The sequence below is a fragment of the Gadus chalcogrammus genome, chromosome 4 (assembly GCF_026213295.1).
Source record: "Gadus chalcogrammus isolate NIFS_2021 chromosome 4, NIFS_Gcha_1.0, whole genome shotgun sequence".
Classification (NCBI taxonomy): Eukaryota; Metazoa; Chordata; class Actinopteri; order Gadiformes; family Gadidae; genus Gadus; species Gadus chalcogrammus.
In genome coordinates, this window is record NC_079415.1 from 11,555,607 (window position 1) to 11,568,106 (window position 12,500).

Sequence of the window (12,500 nt, forward strand, 5' to 3'; positions counted from 1 at the left end):
TTTTCCATTTAAATTTTACCATTAAAATAATGGCGTTAATTACTCGTACATACACAATAATTATTCTGATTATTATTATGTTTCTATGTTTCTGATATTTTATTGTATTCCTTTATTATTTACTTTACTACTTTTCTTTACTTTACTACACAAGCTTTCCATGAAAAGCTTTCGCAAAAGATAATTACTGGACTAATTTGGACTAATCATAAAAACAGCCATATATTTTATTTTCCTCAGAGTCCTGCACCATAACTCAGCTCCATCGAGAGACAGAAATATTACCACAGAGCTATAAAAACTTCCGATGGAAACCTAAGCAGCCTACGCACTCAGGAAACAAATAAAACATCTTTATGAGTGGGATTTTATGATCTTAATAGCTAGAGTCCCAGTCCAATAGACTCTAAGTGCTTTCCTGGACAGTTCTGATCTTTGTGCTGTAGAACAAACATCAGGCGATGTGGCACTGTAGTACATGGGAGCTGTTTTGCATAATATAATGTTTACCTTATCACATGTGGTGTTAAATGCTTTTCTTTCTAATTGATCCATACTATACAACCGTATTATTACTTGGAGTATAAGGTGGTTGGGTTACTAGCATGTTTTATAACAGCTAACTTAAAAAAAGGGAAATCTATTATTTTCATCCACATAGCCAGCATATTTAGTTTTAAATAAGTTAAAAAAAAGTACTTTGCAAAAAAAAAAGTAACAGTAAGCTGTAAGATTCAACATTATAGAATATAGAAAAATCTGAAATGTTTAATAAAGTCTACTTTTTAATTGATGAAATTAGATGTACCATGAACAATCGTTTTGAAGGTAAAAAACACAAATTAAATCCACAAAAATACCCCCCATAACAAAAGAAACACAGAGTGCTCTATCAACTAGGTATAAAAATAAAAATAAATGTATTATAAAATAAAATGAACCATTGTCTTGACGCCACTGTACTCCAAAACCAACCACTGGGAACCATTATCAAAACTATATCCGTCTGGCTTGAATTTCTCGAAGAAAACATAGCGTTGAGCTAAAACAACCCAGCCACACACTTTCCTTAAAGTCAAGCGCATGTCCTTACTTCACACATAATGAATCAGTGCGGCTTCAGAGCCCCACACAGTTTGTGTTCGGTCAGGTATTCTGAGTAAGAGGACCCTGCTCTTCACCATCTCCATTGTGTCCTCTTCTCCTCTGCTTCCAGCTAGCTGGTTACTTTGAAGTTGGACTAGAACCTTGGTCTATGACCCGGGCGTCTTTATTTAAAAGACAATGCAGAGCTGTTAGACTATTCTCCTGTCCTTTGTAAGTGCTCGTCTAGGTGTAATGCACACTCTGTTACTGCTGCTGCCCTCTCACAATAGGTAACCTCCGACCACTACATGATAAAGGAACAAAGGCAGGGCAGAGGGACTCTGCTCCGAGGCAAAAAACACATCCCACATCCCAATGTCATTTAAAACATTCCTCAGCCAAGCAACCTGAGATAAGCAATAAAATCGATACGATTTCATCTACATTGCACTTCAGGGACCCATAAAAAAAAGTAATTAGGCTAACTATTATGCCTAAAAAAAATAAAAAATAAGAGGCTAAAGCTGACTCTAACAGATTTGACTAATTCCCTTCATTCAAACAGTCTTCCACTTGATTAATCGGGAACGTAGTATTCTACCCGATCCGAGGAGTCCCATTGGCTGGAAGGAGGACCCTGCTATTGGCTGCAGGGTGACACTCTGTGCCGAGCCTGTGTGCAGGGACCTGTTACTCCAGATGCCCTCCTCTCGTCCCCTGCAATGTTTGCTGCTCCACACACGCGATCCCTCGCTTCGCTTGGGTGCACCCTCTCATCGCATTACTTCTGCTATTCTAACCCCTTCATCAATTATGCACTAGAATAACTCTGGGCCCTGGCGGAGCCAAGACATAAAGGGAGATCATCTCGGCACGGGCTTCCACAGCTTCTGCCTGCGTGTTCCCACTGCGTTGCCGCCACCGGTGATACGAAGGCCAAAAATGCCACTTAGATGGCACCGTACGGCCATGATAGACGCTTTGGTCAACGCGGGCAAACACCCAAAATTTGATTATGGTATGAACTTCTAACATAACCCGATCACAGCGGGGACTGTCAAATTATGCAACATTCCTGAATGATTAAGAAATATGCTTTTCCTTGATTAAATGCGGCGATGTCGATTTGTTTAAATACCGCTATAAAACGAGTGATTACAAGATTTATTTCCCAATAGTAATTTGTACACCAAATGTGCGATAAAAGCATCCAAATGGTGTGCTTTGCAAAAATAAGAAAAGAGTATCTATGGTTCAAGAAAAGTCCCAAGGTTCGTAACCTAGATTTATCTCCTTGATACAAAATGGAGTCCCGTTTGAAAATGGCTGCCTTCGTGCACCGCTCCCCAACACAGCAAAAAGAAAATGCGGGTATAAAAAAAGTCATGAAAGTTGGGGAGAGCATACAAATCCGGGCAGATTGTAATTTGTACACCCATGCATGATTGTATTTATCCAAGGAGCACAGGCCAAGAACAGACCATGAACGTATGAGATTAATGAAAGTTTTCTCTTTATAAATTGAGCGTTACCAATAACAAGCAGTCTATTAAGGTCGTGAAGGCTCTGACCTGGATTTCTCCTGGTTGCGTGTCAAGGACCAGGCTTCCTGTCCGAGCTCTATCGTGAGATCGCAAACAGCATGTTAATCTTTAATGGGTCCCAAACCGCCGAATGTGCTCAAATCCAATCGGAAGAAACACTTTCTGTCTCGTTGGACCAGACAGCCTAGACGGCAAAGGTAACACAAAGTCACGCTAAGTTCATGAAAAACAACCGTTCTTCAGACACATTCACACCATTTTATTACGTTAAGAAATACATATTATCAATCTGCCGATTTCCAACTCGGAAGAAACTTTCATAGGAATTCATACAAAATATTCAAAGACGGCAGGAATAAGAAATTGAAATAAAAAGTGAAATATTGGGGTTTGTAAATGAATATACACATTCACTTATAAAGCACATTTTTCTTGTCAATCTAAATTTTTAGTTTTGCATGTGATTTTAATGCATTTCTGTCCCTGGTCTGTCTCACTGCTTCTATCTTTACCATAAATCCCCCAAAAACTGTCTTCCATGAACGTGTTTTAAACCTCCCAACACCAGACCACACCAACATGGCCCATGGACAGTATAAAATAATCCATCACATACACCAAACATACTAGCAAAATGATTATGCTACAACGGCAAATTCCCCGGTTATCGGATACTGCGTCTGCTATTCCCCGTCACTTTCCCCGCTGAACACCCTCTCCATCTCGTACTCAAGTCTGTCGTCGATTCATTCCTCCTCACATTTGAATGCTTCGACGTCAAACGCAGCACAAAAGCCCCCTTTAGGCCCAGTCCGCCCCGGAGGATACTCCACCAAATAGAAGGCGCATAAAACATCATTGTGGCTTGTGGAAGGCATTTTCTAGGAGATGTTCCAACATCTGGTATGGCCCCTTGGAGTACGTTATATGTGTTGGGCTCCGCGTCGTTACTGACTGCTGTCGTTCAGCCAATGGACCTTAGGAAGGCCGGGCCAGAGTGCCACCTGAGATCTGCTGCTCTGAGCTCCTCCAGAACCAGAGAGCATGTCTGCCAGAGAGCTTCACTGCGGCTCACGGGAGCGGGCCGCTGCCCGGTGGGTTAGCTGGGCGAGGGGCTCTTTAGGCCCTTTTAAAGGCAGTGTTCAGAAGCTTTACTGCAGTCATTAGGAGCTCAGGCTGATTAATGTGAATGGTCAGGCAAGGCCTGGCTTTCTGAGAGAAGAACAGAGAGGGGTGAAGGGTCCCACAGGAAGTGTTTTGTGTCTCCACACAAAAGGAGGGCTGACCTCTTAAGCCCCTTAGAGCCTCTTTGCTAATACCCTGGCCGGTGCCTACAAAGACACAGGGGATGCCATTTCACCACTCACATTTAAACAGAACACATAAAAAAAAGGGTTTGAGACTGAAGCGGCGGAAAAGTGAACCTCTGTGCACTCAAGTGAAACTGTGAGATTAGGTCCAAAGAGTTGGGGGTCCGCCCCCACCCCGGCACCCACTAATCCCCTGACTGTCGCGCATATCAAACGCAGGGCTCTCGGCTCATACCTCCGACGCCCCGAAGGCTGGCTTCACTACAAAGACTACAAGGGTGCATAAACCTCACGTTTAAAGTGCGATACACCGGGGAGGGACATTATATACCCGCTATAATAAAATAAAAACACTTTTAGACTCATTATTAAGCAATGCATTCACTGGAAATGTGGCCATATGGGGGGTTTAAATGAGTGAAACAAAAGCGCAATAAAAAATCAATCCACAACAGGCACACTTCGGGAAGCAAACTCGACTCTGGAGCTTGTGCCAATCAAAAGGGGGGATTCCCCGGGGCTGGGGCATATTCATTTGAATGCAGACAAAGCAATGGGACACCTTTGCCCTACATGAAGGGTCGTATAGCAGGCCAACCTCTCCACAGGGGGACTCTTCTCTCACAGAGAGACAGAGCGGATAAAACAGCCCTAACCAACTCAAGAGCTCAGGCTTTTAAGGTACACGGGTCACCTTCAAACGAAATGTGAAGCCCATTGCCCGGACGTTTTTTCTATGAAAGATATTCAATTACCTCTAATAAACAATGTGTGCCGTGCCTCTTGAGTTAAAGGCGTGCGGCACTGCATTTCCCGTTTGCCAACCCTGTAATTAGATGGATGTTTTCTGTACCGTTAAACTTATCTCCTCTCTTTCTGACAGCTTCTAACTCTTTACTACCTACCAATTTACAGCAGGCAAAAAATTATAGACCCCGGCTGTAATTTCCTCCTAATAGTACCACCCCACCGTCTGGGGTTGTCCCTGCATGTGAAGGTATTAATTCAGTGGGCCGTTGAAACACATTTTTCTGGTAAGGAGGCTATTCGGGGGGTGGGTGTAACCTTTCTCTTGTAAAGAGGAGGCGAGGGAATCCCCCTCCGACAGACAGGTTTCTGACCTAACACCCAGGCTCATAACCGTGCTTTGTGTTGCTCGCCCCGGAGACTGTGCTTCCGGAAGCTCCCGGCTCCCCCCCCCCCCATCTCCCGCGCCATGCGTCTCTTCTCCGCTTCGTGCCCCGTATGCTGCACTTCCTTCAGACAGATACAGGCTCCTAAGGAGGCCATGCAGGGCGGCACAGTGGGAGGATATTGAATTGATATGAATACATTACAGCATTACTACATCCACAAAGGACCGGTTTAACAGAGGAAAGAAAAAATGACAACGAAGCCGTCTTTCTTCGTTATGCGATATTTTTGCAATGCGTACTGTAGACTTGAAGCTAGGCTGGGCAGATTTATTTAAGACGCGTTTTTCATATTTGTTGAAATAATCTTTATATTCCGACCGCAATCGATAAATCACATGCCCTGACAAGAAAAAGAAAATAGTCTGGTATGTGTGGCTGTAAACTGAGGGCTGTAATAAGCACATCCAATCATTTCAATAACACCGGCGCTCACTCTGCCCCTGCACGCATTGCGCATGACCAGAGTTTTCCACAAGGCTAGGCAGACCTCTTGCTTAAGCTAGCGAGCTAGTCACATATGGGGGAGTCGGTTTTGAGAGAGACCAGAAGGGGGGGCTGGGATTTCGTTGGTTGAAAACTTTCAAAATCTAGCTTACTCTGGCTTGTTTTTCCAAATGGCCTGACATGGCCTTTACTTGGAAAATATATTTGTCAGTCAAACCCAAACAAGAAAAATAACGGGTAAATTACAACTCAGGCTATAATGCCCTCTCAGAGAGATACTGTGGGTATACATTACTTTAGGGGCTAGTACACAATACAAAGAGGAGAGTAGATCAAAAAAGTGCATATGGGATGCAAATGCCAAATCGCAAGTCATACCATCGTTGCATCGTCTATCAACATGATGGCAATACGATATTTAATCCATAATGTCCGGCCCAAGAGCCACATCCAACACTCTCCTGTGCAGCCTCTTTGGTTAGGCACTAATCCCGGATCCATCCGTCCTACTAGGTAATAACACGACTTTCAAATCAGAACCCGATGGGCCGGCGCTACATCTTGTCTCCGTTGCGTTACACAGATATTTTACCCAAGAAACACTGATCCACGCAAGTAAATAAAGCTTTCAGAATGGGGATTTCTAATAATTCTACAGTGGCCAGTCTGCACAGTGTTAATTCAAAACCTTTGGAGACAGTTGTTTACTGTTTACTAGTGCTGAGCCAGTTTGTTTTCGCTGTTAATATCCAATTACGTGCTTCCACATCCCTGCATCCAGCGAATGAATGGCCGATACAGGAACGAAGCAGGGGGAAAGAGAAACGCCCGTTCACCCAAATTCCTGCTCCTGAGACCCAGTCAATATTTGGTTATGGCCACTTTTTGTGACCATTTTCTTTTTCTTTTTTAATCCGAGCGGAACCAAGCAGCAGGGAGCCGGGGGAACCGCCAGAGAGGGAAAACGAGGGTAAACACTGTGAACAATGCACACGGAGCCCCGCACAATGCCACTGGGAAACTATAACAACACCAGTCTAGCGGCCAGGGAAAGACTCTGTGTTGTTCCTTAAGTGGAGGTTAAAAGACAAGAAGCGCAAGGAAAGCAAACAACGGAGGTTATTGGAGTCGGGTGCTCGGGAGGCGAACCCGGGCACAGTGTGTGAGGGGGGATGAGGGTTATGAGGTCCACAGAAGCAGCAGAAAAAAACGCTCTCCCGTTTATTAATTGGTGGAAACAGCAACGGATGTTAAACGGCCGCTATCTAAAAGACTGATCAGTGAGATATAGTGAAAGGGCCGGCTACTGTTACCAAGCCCACAGAGCGGGGGCTGCTCTCACAGTGCATTGGAAATCTCTTGATTGTGTTAGGGGAGAAATATGTTGCATCTGTTGTGGGCAGCTTAAGATGTGCATTATCAGTGCTTAGAGAAGCTCCCCTGGGGTGACACCACTCCTGCAGGATCCTGGAATCTGTCCCCCCTCCAGCTGTCACTTCGTTAGTCCCACCCAATGAGGTTGTCTGATGACGAGGGGTATCGGTTTCCATGGCGTCGGAGACACAAACAGCTCGGGAGATTAGGGACGGAACCCGGCCCTGATTCTCCGTTGATCCCACCTATCAGCAACAAATAAACACCTTGGGCCATGGCGGTGGCTGCGTGCGGACCATATGGGCCCTTGTTGGGTTTTAATGAAGCTGCTAAATAGAGGGTGAGCAGGGAATTCGCTAATAGCTTCTTGTTAGTGCTGCGGTAACTACACCACATGCAGGCTTCGTTCTGTCATTTTGTTCATGATACAGATAGTGATGATGAGAATTAACATATGGGTCTAATTCCGCTCACATGCATTCTGCACATGTCCCGTCACCGGGCTCTTTCGGAGCTATTTCCGTCCAATTTCGGCCCACTCTCTCATTTCTCCATTTGCAGCGACCGAATTCCGTTCGAAATTCGGTTGCGGCTAATGTGAAACGAGACCCACTTTAGACAAAATACAAACGGTGGCCATTACCGTTGATGCAATTAAACACAAAAGAAAAATGACATTTGGTCTTTTTTGACCATGTACATTGAGAAAGCAGACACAGAACCGGGTACTCAATGTTCCCCGCGGGGTTCTTGTTTCATTTGAATTAAATCTACAGCAACGGGGCACCTTTAACACAGGATGTGGCTAAATATTCCATAAAGAAGTATATCTATTCAGCTGCTTAAGCTACATTAAGACACCGCACGCAACCCTCACAGCGAGACCCTTCCTCTCTTATTTTTTTCGGTCATTCCCTCGTTACGTGTGGTTGACTTTGAGGCATTTATTTTGAGACGGGTCGAGAACGAAATCCAAACGCGTGTGTGACGCAAGAAAGAAAAACAGCAACGCATCTTTGCCGTTTCAAATTCCTCACGACTCACTTCCCATTTCAATTCTGGAGCCCCCGTAGTGGAAGTCATGAATGGCTGAGTGTGGCCCACTGCTCTGGGGGCCATTTCCTCTATTTTGGTCAAATACGCCACAGAGGAAAAAGAAAAGAAAAGAAGAAGAGGAAGAAGAAGATGAAGAGAGGGGAGAGGTGCTCCTCTGGAAGTTTGCAGCGCACCACAGCGGGTCTCTGGGCTGTTCAATGGCGAGCATGGGTACATTAACCAGCAGCCAGCAGGGGGGGGGGGGGGGGGGGGGGGGGAGCGGCATGCGGGGTCCTGGTGTGGAGTACTGTTGGGGTTCTGGAGCGGGTCAGGGGGGGCCCAGTGTCTTTGGCCCCAGCACTCGGTTACAATACACAGTCCCGGGTCGGGGCATAGATTTAGAGTTACTCATTTATTTTAGCCGGGAGCTCCATTCTAGTGAAACAAAGCCCACGTGGGGAGCCTGTGCTGGCCCATCGCCGCCTCTCCCCTCTCCCTGTTGCCCCCTACCCACCCCACCCGCGGTACTGCCCCGCTGTTGACCCAGAGCTGGGCTCCCTCTGTGCGGCTCGCCCATACTTAACCCGGGGCCCGTCCGCTTCCCACATAGCGTCTGACCCCAGCATGTGTGTGTCTCACACAGCACCACGCACCGCACGGAGCCGTCCCCTGTCGCCGGTGAAATACCAAGTGTACCCCTCATTGTGTGGCTCAGCGTGGGCCAAAGCCATGATTGGGGAGGGCGGCGTAACCCTGGGGGCAGAGGGGCCCTGGAGCTAAACTGGGGAACTTAAACGGCCCTTAAAGAAGAAAAAAAAAAAGGCGCACTAAAGCAGGAGGAAGGAGACTGTTATTTTCGGAGATGTTATCAACTGTTACGGCGTCTGAGTTATCTGGTTCCCTTTGATGCCGGAGTGCGATTTCCATTTGCATGTTAGTCGCGTTCCGGTCCTTTTTCAATGATTTATATACTGATTCACATTTGACGCACACTACCATGTAATAAGCAAACAACAGTGCGATGTGTTTGTGTGAGTGACGGATTATTCATGTGCTGGAAGTGTGTATGTAAAAAAACCCTAACAAACCTGTTTTCTTATCCATGTGTAAATATAACCTTCATTATGTTATTGACTCATGCTGGAAACCGCTGCCTTTACAACCAACCCAAGAACCCAGGATCCGCTGAAGGACCAATCATCATCAACCCAGCCATGTGTATTGTCTCAGGAACAATAATGATAGATAGCTATTTGGTGACGGACTAATACTTGAAAATGATAGACTGTGGAGCCGTGAAAGCGGCACGTCCCTATGTGACACGCATGGCTCTCTGTACTTTCTCAATGAACATATTATGTAGGCGTAGGCTGCTTAACAAACTCTCTCAAAGGAAAGAAATGTACAAGAGGGGTTTTGAAAGAGAGTCATCATTACACACTTCTGAGTCACGGGTAAAGGTTATCCAACGAGAAAGGATTATGAGAATAAAAACTCATTCAAGTTTCGCCAATGTGGAATCCAACCGGTTTTTTGGACTACTCCCCGGTTTCGGATGTGTACAAACTGCGGGTGCATCCCGGGCCAAAGAAAAGAGTCTTAAACCATACATTTACTATTCAAAATATTGTGAACACCTATATCAATACGGAGATTGCATATTTTACATTTTTCATTGGGCACGCTGGTCAACCTAATACGTTTACCAAACCCGTTGTATGAAATACTAAGTGGCCCTATTTGTGCTAGAATTACACATCTGTATTCTACTAGTGAATGTAAAGCAGCGCGCGTCAAACATAATGGCACATATGTTGACTATTACTTGTGAAGGGTTAGGGTGATTGAGGTGAGGATCTCGTCTCCAACAGATCAAGCGGTACTTTGTTGGATGCGATGAGACCAAAGGCGAAGTTCAATTCTGCGGTCAGACGTGAGACGTACCTGGGATTGGTGCGGTTCCAGAAGACGGCATACCGGTCGGTCACCACCTTGGACGCCGGGTCCTGAGCGTACACGCACATCCGAATGAAGAGGAACAGGAGCAGGAACATCTCCACCTGCAACATCGCTCTCCAAAACTTGGAGGAGCTTTAAAGTCCTTCTGGGCGCTGCCTTTGATTTTGGTCAAAGGGGTGACGCACGGTGAGGAGGTTTATCACCTGTAAAAGACGCCACGCAGGGTGAGCGTTTAGTCCATTACTTGCGGCGTGAGGCCAACTTTGCGCTGATAAGTCTGGTGAGAAGCGGCGCGGTTCTGCGATGTCCTCTTCTGCGTGGCTCTTGACTCGGCGCTCGACTCTATCCGCGTAGAAAAAATGGACGCATCTCTTGAAATCGCTGATATGTAAAAATAGGCATGAGTGAGGGTAGTATCTTGAAGATGGGTTTTCTTGAGAAAAAAAAGACAAAGTAAAACGCGCTATTAACGGAGCGCGAGATGCGGGAACACCCGCTTGCAGCAATCTTATCCCCAGTCTCTCCAACTGCGCGCTACGACACTTTCTGAAACTCGGGAGCCAAATTGCCCCGAGAAGTGACAACCTGTGTCACTCCGAACCAAAATAAACGTCTTCCAACAGAGAGTAAGGGGGAAAAAACAACCGTACCCCCAAAAACAACCACCTCGCTGACTCCCGCGGCTGTCGTCGCGGCACTCTTTTAAAAACTCTCCCGGTGTGGGGTTCGTGGTCGCGGGGCTCGTCTGAAGACTCCGCGGCGGTACTGAGCGAGGGCTGGAGGGAACCCGCAGCTGTCCGCACGCTGCGTGGAGGAAAAGCGTCTTCGGTCTGCGAATAAATAATATTCTGTCCTCGTCGAGCCGCTAACGTAGACCTGTTCGTCACCTGACGGATAGCCAGAGCACGGTCGACAGTAAAGGGGCGGGGGGGGGGGACAAAGTGGTGTATCAGTCAGAAGAAACGTACCAAGTCAGCTCTCTTGCTCCCGCGGCCATGCTTCCCCGGACCCCCCTCCTATTGTGCCGGCGCGGGTACAGTTTCATGCTCGCGCACACTCTCATTGGTTTGAATTTGAATGACGGGCGTTTCGCTTACAAAAACAACACCCCTCCTCTTTTTGGGTGGGGGGTTGGGGGGGAGGCTATATATTCTCCCCTGAGCAACGTGTAATTAAATTCACAAGGTGCATACGTCGGAGGTACGCAATTACGCACGGAAGGGAGTTTGCGTATTTTATACTTCTTTATACTGTAATGAAAACTGAACCAACAACAGACTACACACAAAACGCTCCACGTGCTTAGCCGAATACGAGGAGGCGGACCGCCCAGACATCTGATGCCACTAACGACAGTGACCATACGCGCAGGATAATATAAAGTAGTCCCCTATATGAATGCCTCAATTTTAAAACCTGCTCTTTTATGTTGAGGGAACAGGTCAGTGAGATCAACATGTCTTGATGCCTTTTCTACCTTGTATGCGACGTGAGCTGATTGCTGTTATTATTATGGTATATTTAATTGATTATTGAACATGTATCCTCGGTGTATGTTGTGTTGGAGGTTTAACTCCCTAACTCAATGCGCCGCATAGCGGCGGGAAAGGGAACTCATCCTCAAACAGCCAATATGCTTTGGATTAATTCGATATTTTCTCATTGGTCACTGCGAAGAAAAATGCACAGAAGACGCATAAATCCCCTCGTACTGATAAATGACCAACAACCAAAGCAAAGGTTATACCTGGAACTTAACAGTGTGTAAACACAACCAGCGCCGCTGAGGAGTATCCTCCGTGATTGAAGTAGCGCAGAGGCGGAGACGGCGGCTCGGTCTGCGGCTGAACTAATCCCCGTCATAACAACAGGACCGCTGTGGAGCGTCAGCGCGGGATCCCGGGCATTTTACACGCACTTCTAAGACACTAAACACAGGGAAGCTCACAGTTCCCTCTCTTCTGGTGCCTGCATCCAGCCAAGTTTAAACAATTTGACTCAACCTGACTGGATAAAATAACCTCGGTCTGTATTGCTATGTCAAGACAACTAGAGCTGTCCAAGATAAAAAGATGTCTACAAGTAAAAACGTCAATGGGTTACTTAAAAAACTAAATTGTGCAGAAGGACATTCTTTGATTTTTCTCTGGATATTTCATTTAACATTTAGGTCAAATCCACAGAGCCGTGAGACAGGCAGAATGCATCGGCTTTATGGCCTGTGTGTGTGTGTGTGTGTGTGTGTGTGTGTGTGTGTGTGTGTGTGTGTGTGTGTGTGTGTGTGTGTGTGTGTGTGTGTGTGTGTGTGTGTGTGTGTGTGTGTGTGTGTGTGTGTGTGTGTGTGTGTGTGTGTGTGTGTGTGTGTGTGTGTGTGTGTGTGTGTGTGTGTGTGGGTGTGTGGTTCTTTCTCTCTGGGGCTAAGTTAGAGTATATGTTTATATAGTATGCATGTATAAATGTATATCTGCTTAATGTGCACATGTGTGTGTCTCTCTCTCTCTGGGGCTAAGTTAGAGTGTGCATAAATGTAGATTTGCTTCGTGTGCACATGT

At 46.1% G+C, this 12,500-nt stretch overlaps 1 protein-coding gene across 2 annotated transcripts in view; it reads right to left on the reverse strand.

Annotated features, from left to right (window-relative positions):
• Positions 1-10,955, reverse strand: part of LOC130381317 (ephrin-A5b-like) — a 55,955-nt gene extending 45,000 nt beyond the window's left edge. For both annotated transcript variants that reach the window (XM_056588835.1, XM_056588834.1), the window contains exon 1: positions 9,934-10,955. In XM_056588835.1, the coding sequence (XP_056444810.1) occupies positions 9,934-10,058 (125 nt within the window). In that variant the 5' untranslated portion in view covers positions 10,059-10,955. The remainder of the gene's footprint in view (positions 1-9,933) is intronic.
• Between the last annotated feature and the right edge of the window lie 1,545 nt (positions 10,956-12,500).